The 24,204-nt window shown below is 48.4% G+C and overlaps 1 protein-coding gene and 1 pseudogene across 6 annotated transcripts in view; both read right to left on the bottom strand.

The window, feature by feature from the left end:
- The window catches only part of EBF4 (EBF family member 4), a 50,449-nt gene extending 48,470 nt beyond the window's left edge, over window positions 1–1,979 (bottom strand). For 2 of the 5 annotated variants that reach the window (XM_082361433.1, XM_082361435.1), the window contains exons 1-2: window positions 1,571–1,979; window positions 936–1,057 (exon numbers count right to left, since the gene is read on the bottom strand). In XM_082361433.1, coding sequence (XP_082217559.1) covers window positions 936–1,057; window positions 1,571–1,882 — 434 coding nt within the window. In that variant the 5' untranslated portion in view covers window positions 1,883–1,979. The remainder of the gene's footprint in view (window positions 1–935; window positions 1,058–1,570) is intronic. The other 3 variants (XR_014235938.1, XM_082361436.1, XM_082361434.1) reach the window with 3 other exon arrangements.
- Window positions 1,980–8,485: 6,506 nt separating this feature from the next.
- Window positions 8,486–23,547, bottom strand: LOC309613920 (STE20-related kinase adapter protein alpha pseudogene; annotated as a pseudogene). Its single transcript has one exon. The product of its transcript is annotated as an STE20-related kinase adapter protein alpha pseudogene (transcript).
- Between the last annotated feature and the right edge of the window lie 657 nt (window positions 23,548–24,204).

The raw sequence follows: 24,204 nt of genomic DNA, 5'->3' as shown, positions 1-24,204 counted from the left end.
CATCCAGGTCTGGTCTGTCCTGGAAACCCCCCAGCAGAATCCCTTCCAGCTGCTGGACAAGCAGCTGCTCAGACCTCTGGGAAGCCCAGCTCCCAAGTGTCCCATGTATCTGCAGAGGCAGCACCTCCCTAGTCCCAGGCACTGAGAACTCCAGGTAGGATGTCTAACCTCCCCTCCCCTTGCTCACAACTGGGGATACAAAAAGCCCAGGTGCTGTGGGGGGCTGGTCAACGAACCATTATGCTTCCTTTCCAAATCCAGGAGTCCATCCCCCACCCAGGCTCCCTGCCCAGACTCCTGCAAAGGAGTCAGAGGAGATGGGTGTGGGTACTGGGTTCCCAGGGACCCCCTGCCTCGGGTAGGACCCACCAGAAAAACACCTGGAGGGACCTGAGCGGCCCTGACCCATCCTCAGTCCCAATCATTCCACCAAGTCGACTGCCCACCTCATCTCTTCCCCACCAGCCGCTTCTCCAGCTCCACAGGTCCCCATCCTCCAACTCTGAGGGATGTGAGAAAGCAGAAAGGGGGCTGGGTTTCGTGCCTTTCCTGGCCGAGATCTATGGAACTGGACAAGGAGGGGCACTTAACTGCCTGAGAAGGAGGGGTCAGCAGTTCCTTAACAGCTGGTGGCTGTGGGACTGCGGGCAGCCGGGAGACCTCCTCCTCTAGAGCCATGGACGGCTGGGCCAGCAAGCGGTACTCAGAAATCAGAGCCGGGACATCCAGGAGTGGAGGCAGAAGCCCCGCCCCGGCCCGCCCCACATCCTCAGGAAGATGCAGAGGCTCTCAGGGCGAGGTGGGCACAAGAGCTTGCCGGGACAGTGCAGAGTTGGGGCTCCCTCCAACCCCTCGCCCCAGCAGCTCAGCAAGCTGAGAGAAGGCGGCGCGGAGCCGTCCAACCCGAGCGCGCCCGGTCGCGTCCGAGCGCTTACCTCTGCGCCGCGGTGCTGGCGTCCAGGATGCCCGCGCCCTGCATCCAGGAGCGCACCGAGCCCAGGCCGGCGGGCAGCAGCGGCTCTTCCTTCAGGTTCAGCCCGCCGCGGGGCAGAGCGTCCTGCGCAGGAAACATAAGGGCGCGCAGTCGGTGGGCGCTCCCACAGCCGGGGATCCGGTCCCGCCGAGGCTGCGGGTCGTCTCAGCTCCGCCCGCCCGACGGCACCCGGCGCCTGCAGGAGCGCAGCGCAGCGCCAGTCCCGGCCGCTCAGTGCGCGCCAGCCTCCTGGGCGCTCCCTCGGAGAAAGCGGGTCCGCGAGCGCCGGCGCTGTCCCCTCCCCTCCCGGGGCGCGGGGCGGGGAGATGGAGGGATTTCCCCGCGGCCTGAGCGCCGGCGGGCGGACTGAGCGCGGGGCGGTGAGGGAGGGGAGCGGAGACGGCACCCGGTCCGCGCAGAGGCGCCCTAGAGGCGCGCTCTGGCGGCTGCCCAGGGCCGTGGTCGTCGGAGGGGGGGCCCGAGCGCGCCTTGAACTGCCTCAGGCGAGGCGGGGGCGCGGGGCTGCCCGCCCTTTCCCCCTCACCGCCCCCACCTCCCGCCCACCCGCCCGCGGCGCCGGCGCGGGACGCTGATTACCATCCAGGAGGAGGAGGTTGCGGGCGCGGAGCTCGGCGGCGGCGGCGGCGACTGCGGCGGTAGCGGCGGCAGGAGCAGCAGCAGCCGCGCGTCCCGAGGAAAGGCAGGGGCAGCGCCGGGCCAGCAGACGCCTCCGCCGCCGGCGCCCCGCGTGCTCCGGCGCCCCGGCCCTGCCGCAGCCCCGGGCGGCAGCACCTGGAGCAGCAGTAGCAGCAGCCCGGCCGACTCCCCCCTGGGCCCGGTTCCCGCGCCGCCCCGCCGCGGCCGCCGCCGCCCGCCGCTCCCCGGGCCCTGGCCGCGGGCCCGGGCCATCCCGCCGCCGCCGCCGCCGCCGCCGCTCCCGGGGGAGCGGGAGCCGAAGGCAGGGAGCGCGGGCGGGAGGAGGGATGGCGGGAGCTGGCGGGCCCAGGGGACTGGGGGCCGGGGGAGGCGGGGGCGGGGCGGCGCGGCTGGCCGAGGGGCGGCCAGGGACGTGACATCATCGGGGGAGGAGCGGCCGGGCCCGGGCCGCCGCGGCGGGGCGGACCCTGGCGAGTCGGTCGCCGGGGCTGGGGGCTGCGGCCTGCCCGAGGCCGCGGGAAGGAACGGGAGGGACCAGCGTGGGCCCGGGAGGCCCGGGCAAGGAGCTGACTGGGCTGCGCGGCGGGGGAGCCCGGGCGAAGCCGGAAGATCGAGCAGGGCCGCACTCAGAAACCTCCGCCGCCTCCGGGTCGCCACTGGACGAAGTCTCGGCTTCTTCTCCGCTCATCTTCGTCTCCCAAGTACCCGCCGTACTCTCCACGCCGACGCCCGGTTCCTGCACTTGCCGCTCATTTCGACGGCTTCAAGCTTTTACTCTTGATGTTCTTTGCTAGCCCCATTGGTCCTGCCCGCCTTCTCCTGACCTCGGTTTAACCTCAGCCTGGGACTCAAACCTTTCTCCCTTAGGCTGGGCCCCAGACGCGCCGAGCGCAGTCCCTGCACCCCCCATCCCTATCCAGTCCGTGGCTTGTCTAAAAACTAAAGCATTTTGGTTTCCAATCTGTGCCTTTCAGACACCTCTTGGGTTTTGATGCAAGTTGGATACTGAGTTAGGACTCACTTCCTCTTGCTCCCCAGCCAGAGAATCTTCCCTCTCACATTTCATTCCTCTTAGTTCCCGGGCCAGAAATCATCTCACCCTTGACCCGAGGGCTGAGCCGTTTCTGCCCCTCTCCCCCCATTCTGGCTTGGTGTGTCCTGACCAGGCTTTGGATAAGCCCAGAATGAGTCCAGCACTTTCCTGCAGAACAGCATGGGGGTGGCCTACCCAGCCTGCTGCTTCATTTTCAGACACCCCTGGAATATCATTTTCCTGCCCCAGCTGACTCCCATCCTCTTTTGGGGGGCCTCCAATTGTGCAGTTAGTGGTCCACCCCACATGGACCCAAATGAAGGTCCCAGGGCCACTACTGGGCCTCCTACTACCCCAGAGGCACCCTCACCTCCTTTTCTGACCTATGCCCCCCTTCCCATCACCTGCGGGGGCTGTCACTCCCACCCAGACTTCTCAAGGTCTCAGTTTTTACCCCAGGTGAGATTATCAAAGGTAGTCTCTCCTTAAGGTGAATTCTTACACCAGTCTTTTTCTCCATCTCCTTATCTGACTCTAAATCCTTGCTCCTCCCAGTGTGGTCCCTGGACCAGCAGCTTCAGCATTAAGTGGGAGCTTGTTAGAAATGCAGAATCTTAGGCCCTGCCCAGACCTGCTAAATCAGAGCCGACCTTTTACCATGATTCCAGGTGATTTGCATGCACATTACATTTGAGAAGCAATGCTCTAGAGAAACCCCCCAAGCATGTTACATACTTGCTCCACCCCTCTCTCCAACCTTCAAACCTACCTCTGCCTCTCTAAAATTTCCAACAGACAGCCTACCTCTTATTTACTGGAGAGATTACAGGGCATCTTGGCAGAATCCTGCTGGCCTTCTCAGCCGTCCATGTTTTTCCTCCTTTCTCAGTCTTCTCACCCATTCTCTTTTCCCCCTGCACCCAGAGAAGCATGTGGGCTCAGGGACCTCTTTGCTCAGTCCCTTCTTCTGCACCTCCTGATGTTGTCCCATGCAATCTGTTTGTGTGTTGATACTCCGTTCCTCTGCTCAGACCTCCCCATTCTTAAAAGAACCCTCCCTTTGTCCCCGCCTCCTCCTCCTGCAACTTGTGCCACTCCTGTTTCGGAGAAAGTTCACAGGCGCACTCCACCAAGGCTGCCTTGCCAGCCCCCATCAAGCCACTCTTGAAGGCTTGGTGGTCTGGCTCCCTTCCAGTTCTGCCGCTGTTTGTTCCTCTCTCGGCCTCAGGCCCTCTGACCCCCGTGCAGCACTGGGCTCGGCGCACCTGCCTCCTCCACACACCTGGGAAGGCCATCCTGATGACCAGAGCACACCGTCTCTCCTCTTACCCCTGGGTGCGCCCCAGCTTGCTGTGTCCTGCTCCCTTCTCCCTTTCTTCTCTCGGAGAACTCAGGCTCTTCCACAGTCTCAGGGGCCATCTTTGGGGAAATGATGTCCTAGTGTGGGCCTCCATCTGCTTCTGTCAGTCCTGAACATCCACTGGTGAGGACAGAGCTGTCCTTGACCCTTGGGGAGGAGGGGAGCACCTGCTTCCAGGGAGCGGCCCTCTCCCAAGTAGCTCTGCCCCTGAGCCGGGGTTGGGGCTGCTTCATCTCCACATGCCCAGCCACGTTCATGCCCATTCCCCACAAACCAGCTCTTCCTCCTGGCTCCCCTGTGTCTGTCCATGACACCTCCTCCTGATGCCCACCAGGTTTGGGGCCCAGGATTTCATCTCTGATACTTGCCTTGCCTGCCCAATAGCCACCTCTTTGTCAAGTCTTAAGGATTCTCCCTCCTTGTCCTTCTCTCTACCCCAGGGCCCACAGTGAATATCTTTAACAATGAATTTACTTGCCCTCCACTGGACTCCTCCCTGGCTTGGAAGAGGAATCTGCCCCAGTCTGATGACAGCCTCCTTAGCTATCTTCTTGCCCCCACCTGTCTACCCCCAACCACCCTCCATCCTCCTGCCAGTTTTTAAAAGCAAACCATCACCTGCTTAGAAACTTCCAAGTGTCTCTCGTGGCTCCCCAAGTAGACATTTAGGGACTTAGTTTAGGGACATTCTAGGCCCTCTGATGCCTGATCCAAACATTCTTGCCAGCCTTCCCTCCATTCCCTTGCTGTGTGAGTCCCTTGCTTGCCTGACACAGAAGATCTACTGTTTTCCAAATGCAGACACAGGTCCCACACTCTCAACTCCATGCCTCTACTCTGGCTGTGACCTCCAGCTGCAGTGCCCTCACTTTTGCAACACCTTTCTTCTCTGGGAGGCAACGGGGTCCACATTCTTTTCGCGATGGTTGAAGGGCTTTGGGGTTGCAAGTCTTCATGGTTCTAGAAGCCTCTTCCTAAGGTAGATTTGGGGGATAGGTGCTCAGAATTAACCTGGGCAGAAAGGGGAGTCACTCAACCCAGAGATGGGCTCCTGACTTGTGTGGGTGTCTAGCTTGTATTAACCACATGGACTAGAAAGAAACCAACCAGGATGGTGTTTGAGGCTTCCCAGGGCCTGCAGCCCCTGAGAAGGTCTTCTGGGTTAGAGCCGCTGAACCAATGGGCAAGGCCCTGGGTGATGAGGGTACCAATTGGGCCCAGCAGGGCAAATTCTGGGTCAGCTTTTGGAGTCAGAGGTAAGTATCTCTGCTTTAGATCCAGGAAGTCTGTTTCTTGGAACTCTTTGTATGTTTTTATTTTGTATTTTTTATCTTAGTTCCTTTGACAAAGTTCTCCTCTCAAACTGTTGTAGCTTCATGAGAAAGGGATTTGGGGGCCTGCTGTAGCTGTGTTCACAGAGAGCTAGAGGGGTGTTAGTGACAGATAGAGGATGCTGGGTCCAAGGCCGCAGAGAATGCCAGTCCCTTCTGGCCCAACCAGAGGCTCACCCCAGGCCACCAGCCCAGAGCCTCTGACCTCATCCTTCTCCATCATGGACATTTGTGCTCATACCACAGGAAGGGCTCTTGTCATGTGCCTAGTGCTAGAGAATAAGCAAAGCCTAAAACACAGGCTGTGCCCTTATGGGTACCACAGTGTGGTGGTGGGGGATGTGTAAACACTCAGTGTCACTCCAGAGTGACCTGGGCTGATAAAGATGCAGGTGCAAGTACTGGGACCAGCACAGAAGAAGGGCCTGAGCCTGAGAGGGGAGAAAGCGGTCTTGACCTGGGCTGATAAAGATGCAGGTGCAAGTACTGGGACCAGCACAGAAGAAGGGCCTGAGCCTGAGAGGGGAGAAAGCGGTCTTGGGCAGAAGGATCAGCATCTGTAACGACTGGCAGAGCTGAATGAGTGGGTTTGCAGCACTTGCTTCAAGGTAGAAGCTTTTAGCACCTGGAGCATCATGCTTGTGCCTAGGATGCCATGCTGAGGAGCTTGGAATTTTTCCTGTAGGCCTGGGCCTTAAAACAATATTTTAAAAATCAACAGAACTCTCTCTCTCTCTCTTCCCAAAAGGGGGTGCAGCACCGTAGAAAACAAATCCAAAGTGGCACATTAGGCAGAAGTGCCCTTGACCAGACTGTGTGTTGGGCTATAGAGCCCCCTGGAGGCCCCAAAGTGTTAAGTCAGCACTCGGATCCACTTCATGTCAACTTCCCTGATGGGAATTAAAATATAGGAAGAATTTAAAAATTAAAGCATGCACTAAATATGGCTGTTCGCATAGTTCTGTGAAGAAACAAAAATGGCTAGGGCCATCCCAGAAGGCTTCCTGGTGGGCATGCCCCAGCTCTTAGCCTTCCTCCCTTTTGCCTCCTGAGGTCTCTTCAACTGCTTCAGGAAAACTTGCACTACAGGTGTTATTTGACCTTAGGATCCATCCCATTCCCCGCATCGAGGCTGAGTTATTCAATCTTATATAATAACTCAATGGGAGCCACAATGGTGGACACTTTTGTCAGGAGAGTTGTACTCCCATCTTCAGTCTCTGGGCTGGAGCACAGGCTGTGCGTCTCCTCAATATTCCAAGTTGTTCACACCCCTTCCAATCACAAACCATCTCAAAGACAACCAATCTCAATCTCAGTCCCTGCTGAGGAAGAGGAAAGGAACCATTTCCCTTGTGGAGCAAGATCTGCACAGGGCTGACCCTTTGTTCATCCTCCAGGTTTCAGAGAGGGTCCAGGACCTGCAGATTTCTAACCTAAATCTGTAACAGCACCAGCAGTATCCCTGGAGGGCTGCCCCTTAGCTACCCACAGGCAGTGGCAGAAAGTCTGAAATGACAGCATCAGCCCCCACCCCCAATTGTGTAAGCTTCAGTCAGCAGGGAGGAAGGCTAAGAGCTGGGGCATACCCACCAGGAAGCCTTCTGGGATGGCCCTAGCCACTTTGTTTCCTCATGGAACTATGTGAACAGCTATATTTAGTGCTTGATTTAATTTTATATATATAACTTGGCCAGGGGAAGGTCAAATTCCTTTTCTGATTGCTGTGGGGTCAACAAGAAAGGAAGCCATCACCCCTGAAGTGGAGCAGGGTGGGTAGGGGTCAGGGGAATGGAATGGGTAGGTTGGAGGGGGCCATTGTTCACCTTGTCCTGGGTGAAGTGGGGAGAGGACCTGGCAGAGGCTGATTCTCCAGGAGGCTTAAGCTCATCCACACAGGCCCTTTCCAAGGCCCTTCACAAGCTCCTTGCAACGTGTTCCCATGCTTATATATAATTGTGCATTTGTAATGTTGTATTTTTCTTCTTAAAGGGCCACCCTCCAATTGTATAAGCTTAAGACCGCCCCCCCGCCCCCAAACCTAAATCTTCCCTTAGGATCTGGAGTTGGGTAGGAACAGTTAGGTAGGCCACATACTCAGTCCCATAATACTCTGTTTTTCATTGGCCCTGCCTGACTCATCCTCCACCATTTCTTCACCCCAAAAAACATCTGCCACAGCCTTCAGAACCCTTCTCCCTAATTAGCCAACTTCCTTGTATTCTCAACATTTCTTTTAAAGGTTTCTCTCATCTCCAGCCTTAACTGAAACCTGGATGACACCTGTTATGGACTGACTGTTTATGTCCCTTTGAAATTCATATGTTGGAGCCCTAACTTCCAATGTGACTCTATTTGGAGACAGGGCCTGTGAGGAGGTGATAAAGGTTAAATGAGGTCATAAGGATGGTGCCCTGATTTGCTAGGGCTGTGCCATTAGAAGAGGAAGAGATACCAGAGCTCTCTCCACCATGTGAGGACACAGCAAGAAGGCAGCCATCTGCAAGCCAGGAAGAGAGTCCTCATGTTACCACATTGAACTTGGGTTTGCTCTCCTGATGTGCAGCAAAGCAAATCTACTGACATTGGATTGTGGTGATGGAAAGTACAGCCTTTATTTGCAGGGCGCCAAGCAAGGAGAATGGGTAGTTAATGCTCAAAAGACCCAAACTCCTCGATGTTTTTTAGGGAAGTGTTTTTAAAGGCAACATTAGGGTTAAGGGTTGTGGGGTGCATGATCAGCTCATGGAAAGTCTTCTGTGGTTGGTGGTGAGGTAACAGGGTGGTGTTTTGGGAATCTAATCATTAATCTTCTGGCTCCAAACAGTCTAAGGTCTTTGTGTTTGTGGTCAGCAGTTTCTATCCAGTGGGGTCCTGATTTCTGTAAAACAACTCAAGGATATGTGTCAGATTGTATTTTTACCCCTTGAGGAGGAACTAGGGGTCCTGTGACTCTATTTTATGGCTGAACTGTTGTTTAAGCTATTATTACTTTTCTTGCTTGACTGATTTTCCTTTATTCTCTGTATTCCCTCACTTCTCTAATTAGTAACTGCTTGAGTCTGCTCTTTGGAATGCAGGGAAGGCCTAGGAGACTAAAACCTTTTTTTTTTTTTTACAAACAAGAAATGGGGGACCCAGAGGGGTCTGCCACTGGGAAGGCTCTGCAGGCTTCTGCTCGGTTTCACTCACCAGAACCTGAATTGGCTAGCGCCTTGATCTTGGACTTCCCAGCCTCCAGCACTGTAAGAAAATAAATCTCTTTGTTTAAGCCACCCAGTCTTTGGTATTTTCTTATGGCAGCCTGAGCAGACTAAAGCAACACCCTAGGACACCCTTTCTCCTAAGGCTCTTTCCAGAAGTTATTGTTTATTTTCTTTCACCCCATGGCATGTAAGTATTTGGAATTTGATTTTGCCCTACTTTCAAGCTAATAGGTTTACCTGTTACTGTTTCATGGATGCTGGCAGAAGACATGAGATTCCTGGATCAGAGACAGAGAACTTTATTACTCAAAGCAAAGCAAGTAGCAAAAGCATCATGCTTGCATCAGTTCCTCTTGCCCCCACTCCCAAGTCCCATAGGGGCAGTGTGAAGGAGCCCTGTGGGTGCTCTGCATACAAGTGGGTTTGTGTTGCATCTGAGCAACAGGAGAATGGGGGACCCACCTCTTTTATAGAAGGCAATAAACAAGCTCTTTGTCCTGGAGAAAGAAATTACTTTATTCCTTAAGGTTGCTGTCTGCACACACAACCCTGAGAAATAGTGCAGGCAGAGTGGTCAGGACCTTATATTCTTGGCATGCCATGTAAAAATGTGCAGTGATGAACAGGGCCTATGGTGTCCAAATTCTTTCAACAATTGGCCCTACACATTCTTGGCTGAACTTAACAATTCACATGAATATGCCACTCCATTCGCCACTCTGTTTAATCTGATCAAATAGAGGCTGAGACCAAATCTGCTCAATCTGTCTCATACAGAATTTAATTAAGGCTACTATCAATAGAACTTCAAGAAGCAAGGTGAGGCTAACCTGAAGTGTTGGCTTCAACCATGCCACCCAGGGTCCCAGATTCAGTCATCTGTAAATCCCAAGGGGATCAGTAGGTCTTATTTCAGACAGCCAGGATATAGTCTAAACCCAGGTTATTATCCACTAAAATTCTCACAAGTGAATTTTATACTAATCTGCTGATCTTTGGTGTCATTGCCAATAATTATAGGAGGCATTAGATGGGGCAAAAAGTACTCCCCATCCCTGATGGAGAGACATTCCATGGCCCACATACAAACACACACCCCAATAGGTTATGTGTCATTCCAGTTTAAGATTTGTTGTTAAATCTGATTTGCATCACCATGTGGTTAAGCCACATGGGCAGTGTCACCAAATAGTTGCAAGCTTAGTTGCCATGTAGGAAGCAAGGCCACTCAGGTGACAGGAAAATTGTGTGCATTTGTACCAGTCAGATTGAAACAAGGTTGTGCTGGATGGCTGGATGGTGTGTTTGTACTACCAGCACAGGGAAGGGGGAGGTTCCATATTCAAGAGCTGCCACTGATGGCAAAGGGCACAGCCAAATTATTTCAGACCAGCCATGCCCACATGAGTTTCCTGTTTCCATAGCATGTGGACAGGATGACAAACCTAGAGGGAAGGGATCAGGTTGCCAGCTGAAACTTGGCTCATGTGAACTAGGTGATGGTGTTGCTAGGCTGCACTGCTGGATCTAGGGGACAAAGAGAACACTAATCGTCCCCCCTCCCTGTACCTGCTGGCACCTAAGATGTCTTCTCGCCAGTCTTCCATAGCCACGGAAGCAGTGTATCCCATGCCAGTACCCATATCTTCACCTTTTCCCCAGTATTTCCATACTCATACCCTGACCTTTTATCTGGAGGGGCCAGGTGTGAGGGGAGCAAAATTTACAGAGACCCCTTATATTGATATATCCCACCTTGGCCTGTGTAGGCCAGTGTAGGGGGACTTGGCAAGCAGTATATTCAACCAAGTGGTCATTACATTTATGATTCAGGATCACGTAATCCACCAAGAGAATCTAGGTGGCTAAACCAGAATTAAGTTTGAACCCCCTAGGCCCGCTTTTGCTAATCTGACACCTGGAGGGTATACCACCTTGGTTAGCCTGGGATTGTTGTTAGGGAGAAAAAAGAAGCACCATGCCCAGGAATAGTCAGAATCCCAAATCTTCCTCCACCCTTTTTGTCCTGATCATTAATGAGGAAATGGCTGAGAGGAGATGATCCTTGTCTGGGGATGGCTGCATTCAGTGACCACACTGCCTCACTGAGGTGTGTGGACAAAAGAAGATGAGGGAAGTAGTCAGAAGTTTTTGAGTTTATTTTTGAGGAGGCCATTCCAGTGCTCAATAATTCAGGGTGCCAGCAGGTGGTAGGGAGTATGGCACGGCCATCAGATACCTTGACTATTGGTCCCTGGTTGGGTGGCTTTTGCAACGAAGGGTGCATCATTGTCAGGCTGTAGATGATCTGAAAAGCCAAAAACTTGACATGGCTTAGTTACAAGGGCCACCATGGTGGTGGCCAGAGTCTCCTGATCAGACTAGAACAGCAACACTGTAACTTGAAAATGTGCCCCAGAGCAGTGAGGCACCAACGACAGCCCAAAGAAGGGGTCAAAGGTCTGGGGTAGTCAATCATCCAGGAGTAGGTGGCAGCAATGCACTGTGCAATGTAGCCTCTTTACTATAAGACAAACAGCTCCACTTTTGGGAGGTGTCACAAGTCTGGTAGGTAGTGGTGGCTTCTGCATCAGAAACATACAGTTCTTTACTTTGTGCCCCATCCATGATGGTGGATGTGTTGCTGCGTCTGGTGCAACGATGGATCCAGGCAGTGATGGTTGTTGTATGGGTAGTACAGGCTGGAGCAACAGCTTGATTTAAGTTGGTCTTATTAAAGAAGGGCCCTTACCACGGGCATCTCCATGGGAGACCCAGGTTGTCTGATTGGTAGCTGAATTTGTTTCCACAGTTTGCAGCTCCAAAGAAGAATGCCTTTAATTTGCCAGTTTTGCAGACAAGACAGCTAGGCCGTTGGCAACAGCACAAAAGTCAGTAAAAATGTCCTAAGTTTCTTCAGGGGAGGTATTGGCCAGGACTATGCCTTGAGTTCTGCCCATTGAGCAGAATGACCATGCCTGCTTTTGATTCTGCATAGCTGATACTGAGGTTGAATATGGACATTGCTGGTGTGCTTGAAAACCAGGCAGGAACTTAGGGGACCCTCTGTGAACTGAGGGCCCCATTGAGCTAGCAGTTATGCTTCAGGTGATGAAGTGAGGAATAAAGTTTTCCCCATAGGGATTGCTGCCACCCTTTCATGTAAAACCCAGGTAATGTTAGAGCTAGGTCAGGTGTGCTCTTGAATACAGTAAGTCCACTACATACGAACCTTCAAGTTGCAAACTTCCAAAGATGCGAACGTGTGTTCCCATGTCCAATCATGTAAGTTAGTTCACGCATCTGGTGTACATTGTCACATGCGTGCATCCTCTACACAAGTGGTTGTGCTTTGTGTACTTTACTGTACAGTATTGTATAGAGTACGGTAGTATAGTATTTTTATTTCAAGCCCAGGATGTCCAGAAGCAAGAGTAAAAGCAGTGGTGATGTAGCTGGTACTGCTAAGGAGTGCCAAGTGATAAAGATGGAAACAAAAGTGAAAATAATTGAGAGAGTGGAGCGAGGCAAAAAGATGGTAGACATCTCTTATTCTTATAACATGAATCATTCAACCATTGGCATGATTCTAAAGAACTAGGACAAGATCATGGGGCATGTGAAGTCTGCTGTGCCAATTATGTCAACAATAATATCGAGGAAGCATGGAAAAGTGATGGAAGAGGCGGAGAAACTTCTCAGTGTGTGGACACAGGATCAGCATCAGTGTCAAGTCCCACTCAGCTTAATGCTGATTTAAGAGAAAGCTAAAAGGCTTTATGAAGACTTGAAGAAGAAACACAGCGAAGAATCAGAGGGTGCAACTTTTAATGCCAGCCATGGTTGGTTTCATTGGTTCAAGGCTAGAGCCAACCTTCAGAACGTAAAAGTAAGTGGCAAGGCAGTGAGTGCAGATACGGTAGCTGCCTGGGAATTTCCTGAAACACTTCCAGAAATTATTGATGAAGGCACATATTTACCCGAGTAGGTTTTTAATGTGGATGAGACAGGACTGTACTGGAAAAGGATGTCAGACCGAAGTTACATCAGTAAGGAGGAAAAGTTGATGCCAGGTTATAAAGCAGCAAAGGATAGGCTAACTCTGTTGTTTGGTGGCAATGCTTCTGGTGATGTTAAACTGAAGCCTCTCTTAGTTTATCATTCAGAGAACCCAAGAGCCCTTAAAAACATAGCCAAGGGTTACACTTCCTGTTGTGTGGAAGAGTAACCCCAAAGCCTGTGTTACACAGGCCATTTTCCAGGACTGGTTTTTCCACCACTTTATCCCAGAGGTAGAGAAATATTGCTTGGAGAAGGACATCCATTCAACATTCTTTTGCTGCTTGACAGTGCTCCAGGCCACCCCCCATTCATGGACGACTTTCATCCCAATGTCAAAGTAGTGCATCTGCCACCGAATACCATGTCGCTTATCCAACCTATGGACCAGGGAGTTATAGCGACTTTCAAGAAATATTATTTACGTCACACTTTTTGTCAGGCAGTAAAGGTGAGTGACGAATCAGGAACAACTTTGTGACAATTTTGGAAGGACTATAACATCTACAAGGCCATAAAAACCATTGACTTTGCTTGGCATGAGGTTACGGCTGTCACCATGAATGGGGTTTGGAAGAAACTTTGCCCACAGTTTGTTCATGATTTTCATGGATTTGAGAAGTTGGATGAAGAGTCCAAAGAAGTCTTCAGCAACTTAGTGACCCTCAGCGAGAAGCTGGAGCTAGTCCTGCAAGAGGATGACTTCATTGAACTCCTTGCTGTGCAACATGAGGAGCTTACTAATGAAGACCTTTTAGAATTGGAGGCCCAGAGAAAGCATGAAGAGAGACAAGAGAAAGAAGAAGTAACTGAAGGACTGAAGAGATTCACGATGCGGGAAATGGCAAGGGGATTTTCTTTATTTGAGGAGACACTGGTAGTTTTCGAGGCACAGAACCCAAATGTAGAATGGTACACGAAGTTTGCAGGAGCCATTCAGAATGCAATCCAGTGTTACTGTGTCACCTATAATGAGAAAAAAAAAAAAAAAAGACCTGCTACCCAGACATCATTGGATCGTTTTTTCAAGAGGGTAGATAGAATTGAATCCAGCAAGGAACCAGAACCTGTGCCATCAACGTCAGGCATGAGTGAAATTGCAGCTTGCCCTCCATCCCTTATTGCTAACGATCCTTCAACTCTACCATCTCCCACCTCCTCTCCCTCCTCCAGTCAGTAACTCTTCTTGCCTGTTCACTCGATGCCAGCCCCTGTATTCCAGCTGTTGTACTATACTACTGTACTTTTCAAGGTACTGTACTGTAAGATTAAAAATGTTTTCTCTACTTTTTGTGTTTGTTTTTTATGTATTATTTGTGTGAAAAGTATTATAAACCTATTGCAGTACAGTACTATATAGCCAATTGTGTTAGTTGGGTACCTAGGCTAACTTTGTTGGACCTATGAACACATTGGACTTATGAACACGCTCTCGGAATGGAACTCATTCATATGTAGGGGACTTACTGTATAGTACTTCTATTTGACTAGCAAGGCCTTTTGTGTTCTTCCCTGGATAGCCACCAAATCCAAGTTTACCCATCCCCAAATGGGAATGTCAGGTTGAAGAGTCACAGGACTTCTATGGGTCAGTAAGTAAGAAATTAGCAGGTTCCAAAAGGAATGTACTTGGTGACTGTGTCCAAAAGGTGATGCTGTTGTGCGGGAAACTGGCCTCCTCTGAGTAATCGCAGCCATTGAGTCTATTTCTTCCCGTTTCCCTTTCTCTTCTTGGAAGCCTATAGGGGTTCTCCTGGACCGTCTTGGAGGATTCAGGAATCACCTCTCTACATACAGCAGTCCCTGAATGAGCGAATCCCCTCTGACACTTATGGGCATTCACAGTACAAACCTGTACCAACATCAATACCAATTATACTTCCAGCAGTGGCAGCTCCAACAACAGTACACTGAATTGACCCAAAGGACCCACCATAGGGCCAATTTAATTTCCTGTCCCCACTTCAAACTTTGCTCATAGCCCATCAATTGAAACACTTTTTTTTCTTCCAGTTTTATTGAGATATAATTGACATTCAGCACTGTATAAGTTTAAGGTGTATAGCACAATGCTCACATACATCGTGAAATGATTATCACAGTAAGTTTAGTGAGTACCCTTCATTTCATAGAGATGCAAAATTAAAGAAATAGAAAATATTTTTTTTTCTTGTGATAATTCTTAGAATTTATTCTCTTTCATATATAACATACAGCAGTGTTAATTATATTTATTGTGTTGTGCATTACGTCCCTAGTATTTATCTTATGGCTGGAAGTTTGTACCTTTTGACTACCTTCATCCAATTCCCCTTCTATACCACCCCGTCCCGTAACCACAAACCTGATCTCTATTTCTATGGATTTGTTTGTTTGTTTTTGAAGTATAAGTGACCTACAACACTATGTGAGTTCCTGTTACACAACATAGTGATTTGATATTTCTATAACATTTCAAAATGATCACCAATATAAAGTCTAGTTACAATAAAGTCTACTTACAATATGTTAGCTTACAGACATAAAAACCTTACAGAGGTTTTTTTTTTTTTTCTTTTGATTCTCTGGAAGTTTTAATTTGTTCTGTCAATGAAACTCACACAGCATAAGGACTTAGGCCCTCAGGCTAGGCAAGACATCATGGCCCTTGGAAGAAGCACCAAGGCTGCCTGCAGGAGACGGTAAGATGGACTCTTGGTGGGAAAAGAATGAGCTACACAGATGAACCAAGGGAAAGTTTTAGGGGTCAGGGCCCAAGTGAAAAGGGGGATGAGGATGGACTGCCCTAGCCTTAATCTAGTGCTTAAAAAGAAAAAATACCCTTCCCTTCAATTATTAGGGAGAGGTATGAGGGAGGCGGTTCTTATTGCTTGCCCCTCCATGGACCTATAGGATCTGAGAGCAGGGGAGAAGAATGCAAGCAGGCTGGTAGGAGAACCAGAGTGAGAAGTCACACAGTTCCCTGGGTGGGTGAGTCAAACCCTGGGCTTGGACTTCAGCCCCAAGGGCCAGAACAGCATCTCTTTCTTCTGAAGAGGTCAAGTCGCCTGAGCTCACAGAACTAGGAATGTCAGATTTCCAGCCCCTCCCGATCCATGGTTGTTGGGATTCCCTTGTGTCTGAAAAGCCTTGGAGCAGTAAAGAAAAGTTTCTCTCCAGGAATTTCTTTCCCAGTCAGTAAGCAGCCAACTCTCCTGGCAGAAATGTCCTTTCTGCCCAATCTGCCCACAGGAGGGTGGGAATGTGGCTAGCCCTCAGGAAGTGTCCCAGAGGCTCATACGGCCCAGGATGGAGAATGTGCACCTTCTTCAGAGGCTCAGAACTTCCACTTGTCCACCTCCAGCTCTTCCAGGTTTGTTACCAGGCCAAAGATTCCACTGTGATCCTGAGACTGGCTGCCTTCAAAATTGGTGATGGGGGTGACAGGACAAAGCAACTCAGGCAAAGCCCCTGAGGCACGTCGCTTGATCTGCTTGAAGAAAGAATGGTTCAGGAGGGTGCTGGCACTTGGTCTTACATCTGGGCTGTGCTGAAGGCACTGCCCCACAAAGTGGGGGAAGTGGGGTGAGAAGGTGCGGTAATTGATAGGGGTGGGACGGTGAGTTGCTATTGGAGGTCCTGGGGGTGCTGGTGGTCAGGCTATCACTCAGGCCAGAGTTGGCCACTGAGCGCGAGATGCTCATGGTCAGCTCCTGGGCAGGGATGGTGCTGGTGTACAGCAGGCAGGGCACAATGCCGTTCAGCTTCTCCAGTAACATCTGGGTGGCAGGCATATCCTTAAAGGGGACATGGCTATTGGCCAGTTCACAGGCTGTGATTCCCACACTGTAGATGTCAAACTTGGTATCATAACCCTGAAGATTCTGCTGGAGGACCTCTGGGCTGAGCCAGGGCAGAACCTTGATACTGTACTCGGTAAAGTCGTGGACCACACGCTGCTGCTGCCCATGGCTGATCATGCTGAGGTTGCTGCTTAAACTGGACAGGTAGACCTTCCCATCTGTGGAGATCAGAACGTAGGTGCCTGTCTTTGACACTCCTGTGCATATATCCCATGTGGTGGATGTAGTCCAGGGCCTTGAGCACCCCCTGCAGGATGTAAGCAATTCCCAGCTCATTCATGCTGTCCATGAAGTGTGTACAGATGAGGTCCTTTGCAGAGCCATATGCCATGAATGATGTGATAACCCACAGCTCATTGTCTGTAATAAAGGTGGCTTGATATGGCAGGATATTGGGATGGCTGAAGATCTTAGAGACATGGAGCTCCCCTTGCAAGTATGTCACCAGCTCATTGGAACAAGCTTCTAGGTTAATCCTTCATACAGTCACATACTCTCCCATTGGTTTGTACCTTGCTAGATTCACTGTCATCAGGTCCTCGAATCCTTTGCCTGTAACGGTGAGTAGCTCATAACACCCTTCCTCCGGCAGAAAGCTACTCATGATCTCCTGTTTAGAGAAGCATGCTATTGACTCTGAGCTTGCCTCATTGGTCTCCAAATGGTTCCAAATCTCTTAAGCCCTCAACAATGAACTTTTCCGAGACCAAATGGCTAATTCACTCTATTTACTTACAAGAAAAGACATGAGTTCCTAACATGTAGACCTACTTTAATTTCAAAAATTTAAACCCAGCTCCACCTCCTTGGTTTAAGGCTGTACCGATGCCAGGCCGATTGCTGGGAGGCCAGAGTTATTGACAATATTCCCCATACTGTACATTTCATACCACTGACTCATTTATTTTGCAACTGGAAGTTTGTACCTCTTAATCTCCCTCACCTATTTCTTTCCTGCCTCCACCCCTCTCCCTTCTGGCAACCGTTTGTCCTCTGTATCTATGACTCTGTTTCTGGATTCCACATATAAGTGAATTCATACAGTATTTGTCTTTCTCTGTCTGACAATTTCACTTAGCATAATACCCTCTAGGTCCATACATGTTGTTGCAAATGGCAAGATTTCATTCTTTTTTATGGCTGAGTAATATTCCATTTATTATATATACCACATCTTCTTTATCCACTCATCTAAGTGGACACTTAGGTTGCTTCTATATCTTGGCTATTGTAAATAATGCTGCAACGAACATAGGGGGACATATATCTTTTTGAACTAGTGTTTTTATTTCTTTGAGATAAATATCCAGGAATGGAATTGCTGGTTTATATGGTAGTTCTATTTTTAATTTTTTGAGGACTCTCCATAGTGTTTCCATAGTGGCTGCACCACCACCAACAGCGTACAAGTGTTCCCTTTTCTCTGCATCCTCGCCAACACTTGTTATTTATTGTCTTTTTGATAACAGCCATTCTGATGAGTGTGATGTGATATCTCATTGTGGTTTTTATTTTTTTTCATAAATTTATTTATTTTATATTTTATTTTTGGCTGCATTGCGTCTTCGTTGCTGTGCTCGGGCTTTCTCTAGTTCCGGCGAGTGGGGGCTACTCTATGTTGAGTGCACAGGCTTCTCACTGCAGTGGCTTCTCCTGGTGTGGAGCATGGGCTCTAGGCACGTAAGCTTCAGTAGTTGCAGCTGCAGTCTCAGTAGTTGTGGCTCACAGGCTCCAGAGCACAGGTTAAGTAGTTGTGGCGCATGGGCTTAGTTGCTCCGCGGCATGTTGGATCTTCCCGGTCCAGGGCTCGAACCCGCATCCCCTGCATTGGCAGGCAGATTCTTAACCACTGCTCCATCAGGGAAGTCCCTACCATACTGTTTTGATGACTGTAGCTTTTCTTTCTCAAGATTGTTTTGGCTATCTGGGGTCTTTTGCGTTTCCATACAAATTTTAGAATTATTTTTTCTAGTTCTATGAGAAATGTCATTGGTATTTTGTCAGGAATTACATTGAATCTGTAGATTGCGTTGGGTAATATGGTCATTTTAACAATATTAATTCTTCCAATCCATGGACACGGTGTATCTTTCCATCTGTTTGTGTAGTCTTCAATTTCTTTCATCAGTGATTTATAGTTTTCTGAGTACAGGTCTTTTACCTCCTTAGTCAGAAGTATTCCTAGGTATTTTATTCTTTTTGGTGTAATTGTAAATGGGCTTGTTTTATTAATTTCCCTCTTGCTGACAGTTCATTTTTAGTGTATAGAAATGCAACAGATTTCTGAAATTGGGTGATATTTTTACCTTATGGGAAAACAGACCAAGGCGTTTAATGTGTGTGGATCAGGAGCTACTGCAACAGCTTCAGGAGATCATGGTATTCCAGAAGGGAGAGCAGGGAGTGCTGGGTGGCAGGGGAGGCTAGCTCATGGCAGGGGGGCAGGCAGCTGGAAGACTTTCATTTTCTCTTGGCCTCTGCCTTCAGGGTTGGAGTGCCACTGCCTCCTCCCTCATGAACCTCCAGCATCAGTCCAGAGAGAACCTAAGCCCAGGAACATTTTGCCCCCAGTCCACACTGCATCCCTGGGTGCCTTCAGCCACCCCTGCCTGCATCCATCCACAGGACTGGGTAAGATGCTGACATGGACATTGGGTCCTACAGAGCTGTAAGCGTTTGAGATCCTCAGCTCCATGAAGTTCCCAGCATACTCTGCTTTTTCATCAAAGCGGCTGAGGGTGGAGTGTGGATGGCAGAGAGGGATAGGGAGCACAGGGACAAAGAGCGGGTCTGTGCCAGTAAGCAAGGCTTTGTGTTTGTTCACTTTGGGTTTGGATGCCATCTGTGGGGCCCAATCAAATAAACTTGTAATGTTTTTGGCTTATCTAAAGCTCTATTCCAAACATCCTGGCTGATGCCATTTATTTCAGCTTTGGGGACCCTTTGATTCAGCAGCCTCATCCACATTGACTTTTGGGTGGGGCTGTGCAGCTTGCTGCCCCATTGTCATAACATCCTTCCTCCTCCTGCATGGGGGAGAGTGAGCAGGAACCAAAGCACCATTCAGGTGGCTTGTTTCAATCCTGCCTCTCACTGCTTAGCCTCGTTAACAGGTAGGACAATGTGAGACCCTCACTCTAGCCACCCTTACCCTGCCACCCACCATTTGGGTGAGAGGATTCACTAACATGTGCCAGGGAGTCTTTTCATATCCCCTGATCTGGTCCACAGGGTCCTTTGTCCTTCCTATTCCAGATAGCCATATCTCTGTCAGCACCCTATCCTCATTGCCAAAACTGTCAGGGTCTGGCATTTGAATTTACCCTGCTGATAAGTGAATAATTAGCCTCTTACTGTTTCATAGATGCTGGCCAAGATGAGACTCTAGTGACAGAGACAAAGGACTTTATTATGCACGGCACATTAAGCAGCATAAGCATAATGTTTACATTGGCTCCCTTGCCCCCTAAGTCCCACAGGGGCAGCATGGAGGGTCCCAGTAGATGCCATGCATACAATGGGTTTGTGTTGCATCTGAGGAACACTGAGTTTGGGGAACCCACGTGTTTTATAGCAGGAAACAAGCAAGCCTGCTTTTTGTCCGAGAGGGAGGTATTACTTCATCCCTCAAGGTTGCTCACTACAAACACAAGCCTGAGAAATGGCAAAGAGCAGTTAGGACCCTGTATCCTTGGTATACCCAGGAAGACTGTGCAGGGACACCAGGGCTCATGGCCGGTTGCCTCTCCTAGTAGTTCCTACTCCATGTCCGTTTCCAGGCCATGCTTGTCTCTTTTTTAAAAGCTCCACTTCTCAGTCCTGATCAGCAGTTTCTGCTGCCCTTCTCTAGTCTGCCCAGACTGGATCACGGCAGCAGAAACAAAGAAAAGAGAAACTCAAGCTTTTTTTTTTTTTCCCCCCACACCGTGGCACGTGGGATCTTAGTTCCCCTACCAGGGATCATACCCACACCCTCTGCATTGGAAGCACGGAGTCTTAACCACTGGACCTCCAGGGAAGTCCCCCCAAACTCTTTTAAGATCACAGATGCAAAAGACTTAAATAGATCTTAGCAGATCAAATACAGCAGTATACTTAAAGAATAATATACCATAACCAAGCTTTTCTAACATATAAGGATGGCTCAGCATTAAAGTTTATCAATATGTATTAACAGACTCAAGGATAAATTTCATTCATTCATTTAGCAGATACATATTGGCCCAGGGTTGACAAAAATGACAAAATTCCAGCCCTCAATGAACTTACATTCAAGTGAGAGACACAGACAAAAAACAAAGAAACAAATACATAATATGACATCTAGTAGTGACTGGTAAAACTGAGAAAATAAAGCTCCAGTGAAGTGATAGATATCAGCAGTTTCACATGGTTTCACCTAATATATATGTGGGAATTTAATATTTGACAAAAGTAGAAATTCTTATCTGGAGAAACAGATAAATGATACTGGGGCAATTAGCTAAACTTTCAGAAAAAATAAACGTAGGTATTTATATTTCACCTTTTATAAAACTACATTTCAGATAAATTAATGACCTAAACCAGAGAAACACACAAGACCATAATAGCATTAGAAAAAATATTGGAGAATATGCTTATCACCTTAAGGTACAGGAGGCCTTCTGAAATAAAAGCTAGAGCATTGAAGACAAAGACTGACACGTTTCTTTCTGTATCATGTGGAAGGAGAGCAGAAGCGGTGTGTGCAGCTGGCAGGAAGTGTCATTAAAGGGCTGGGGCCTCTGCTCTCCTTCTTCCCTGTCCTCCTTCTTGCTGGGTGGAATACATAAATGGTGGCTGGAGCTGGAATAACTGTCTTGAATCAACTTGGGAATGAAGACCTTGCAAGGTGGACCAACAGAATAATGAAGTCTGAGCCTCTGACAGGATGGAGGCCAATCCAGCCCTGAACCAACTATCAATGAACGCTTATGCGTGCAAGAAATAAACCCCTTTCTTGTTTGGGTTGTGGTTATGTTGTGCACTATCACTTTGCACCTGAATCTAATCCTAACTGATACACCTTCTCAGCCCTAGGTGAAAGATCATGATTGTTTGTGTAAGCCACTGGTTCTCAACTCTGGGTGACTTTTACAGTCATCCAGGGAGCTTTTAAAGAACACCAGTATCTCACCCCAGACCAATTACATCAACACGTCTCGTGGTAGGGTCCAGATATGGGTATTCTTAAAAAGCTCCCCTATGAGTCTAATACGCAGTCAGACTATGAAGAATTGGTTTAAGCCAATAAGGACAAACTTCTTCCCCTCCTTCCCAGTCTCCCTTGTAGTAGGAGAGCTCATGGACCTAGTTCTGGCCTGTGATACCTAAGTGGAAATCCGCTGAGATTGTTTCTGGGACAGTGTCTACATTTCTGATAAAAAGGAGCATATGTGGCTGTGACTGTTCTTTCTCCCCCTTTCTAGCTTTGAATCCAGAAGTGATGTCCAGAGCCACAGCAACCATATATGGTGAGTATGAGGCACCAAGGATGAGGATACTAGACAATATACTAAGGCTGGCAGAGTGAAAAGTTAGAGAGCCTGGATCTCAGGGTGCATCACCACACAACTAAACCAATCCCAGTAACTCCTTACCTTCAGAAAAGAAGGGAAAAAAACCAACAACCCTTATTTGTTTAATGAGTTTTCTGTTTATTGCAGCAGATCACATTCATAACAGAAACATATACAGGTGTTTTGGATGTACTTTGTAACATTTATCATGTGTACAAAAAAAATTGTACAGGAATGTACACAGCAACATCGCTGGTAATAGCCCAGACTAGAAATCACCTAAGAATCCACTGACGTGAGAAAAGCTCAATAAATTTAGTAAATTCACATTATAGAATACTATGTAGCAAAATAAAACAATAAGTCTGCTCATTTTCTAAAACATGGTATCTTAGATCTCTAAGACATGGTGCTGAGGGAGAAATGTAAATTATAAGACAGTAAGTATATAGAGTATGAAACCATTTATTCTGAAGCACACACCCATACACTAAAAGTAATACTATATATTATTCCGTGCGTGTAAGGAGGCGTGCTTGCATATGGAAAACGTTTCGGGGGAGACAGCTAGCTGCCTATGGGGACAGGGCAAAAGGATTGGGGCTGTGGCTGGGGTGGTAAGAAGCTTTGGCCTTATTTATAATTTATAAATTTTTAAAAAAGGAATGTAATCATTTACCTACTGTCCAATTAAAAATACCCAAGCAAAATTTTATATTAAAATTAACAAGAAAAAAGAAGTTCTACTTTTGGGGGACTCTTCCCACTGAAATCACCTTTCTCATTCTCTGCCATCTCTGACCTCTTGGTCTCTTCTGTTCATCAAGAGCAGACCCCAGCTCCTGGATCCTAGCCTTTCTCCTGCCTCTGCCATCTTAGGTGACTCGCACGGGGACACAGATGACCCAATGTAGGTCTGAGTACTCTCTGCAGAGGTCTCCTCGAGCTCTCTTCGGGATCCACTCCCATAGTCCCATCTGGGACTCCTCTATCACTGGCATCTGCTCCATTTCCAAAAAGGCTGGTGGAGACATCCTCCTTTCCTTCCATCTTACTTGCTCAGTGACTCCCACGAGCACTACTCTGACTATTTTGGGATCTTTGATACTTTTCTCACCTGTCTATCCATTAGATCTCTTCTGACTGTCTTCACTTCCCTCCCGATCCCATTTTGCCAACACCCTCAACTCTCTTGTACCTCTCTCTGGCAAAATACATCTTTAGATGAACCCAAGTATTGGCTTTCTCCATGAAATCACACATAATCATATCATGGTAAATTCATGGTCACCATTCCAACAGCGTCCTTAGTATTGCTCATTAATCCCTCTCCATTTCTCTCAGCTCTAGAACTTAAACCAATCTTACTCACTACTCCTTACTGTACCTCATCTCCTCAAACATGCCTGCTCTCCTCACTGGGTCCCAGTGCACCATGGCCATTCTCACCTCCACAGAATAGTAGCTGCCTTCCCCAGTTCTTTTTTGCCAGCTGGTGCATCCAGTCCCCCAACTGCTTCTGATCTTGGGATCAGATCTCTGGGAGGGTTGTCCATGGTCAGTGGAGCCTCCAAGAGCCAGAGATGCCTGGAAGATTAGCCCACACAGGGCTGAAGCAGAGTTATTAAGCCTTGCCTCAAATTGGGACAACCCTGAGACATCATTCCTGCTCCAGGGCTCCCCAGAACAAGCTGAGGTAGACTCCAGCTGAGGCTACATCTTGCTGAGCTCCATCCCCTGCCCTCTTCTTAGGAAAGGATTCTAAATGCGTAAACCAAAACAAATAGGATTACAAATAAAACTCATTACACTGATAATAATAATAATAATAATAATAATAATAATAATAATAATGCAACCTTGTAATACAGTGCTATGTGTGCTGCTTTATTAGTGCATTAAATAACAAAATCTAGCATTAGGTCAAATAATGTCAAAGTAGAGATCAGAGTAAACGATATTTCAGGATATCTGCCACAACTGAAATGCGGTATGAATTATAATTTCTATTAGTGACAAAGTCAAGGGTACTAAAGGTAGCACTACAATTTCACTCTACATTCATAATGATAGGAAATACTAAATTTCAGTTAGAGTTTAGTGAGAATAAAGATGTGATTTTTTTTGATTTTCCCCTTCCAAGTTCATGGTACTGATTTCTATTCATGGACACCTGGAGCTCTGGTTAGGACCCCATTCTGGA

This window comes from Balaenoptera borealis (genome assembly GCF_965194805.1).
Source record: "Balaenoptera borealis genome assembly, chromosome: 16".
In the NCBI taxonomy this organism is placed as follows: domain Eukaryota; kingdom Metazoa; phylum Chordata; class Mammalia; order Artiodactyla; family Balaenopteridae; genus Balaenoptera; species Balaenoptera borealis.
The sequence above is the reverse complement of the archived record's forward strand: the minus strand, read 5'-3'. Positions and strand labels throughout refer to the sequence as shown.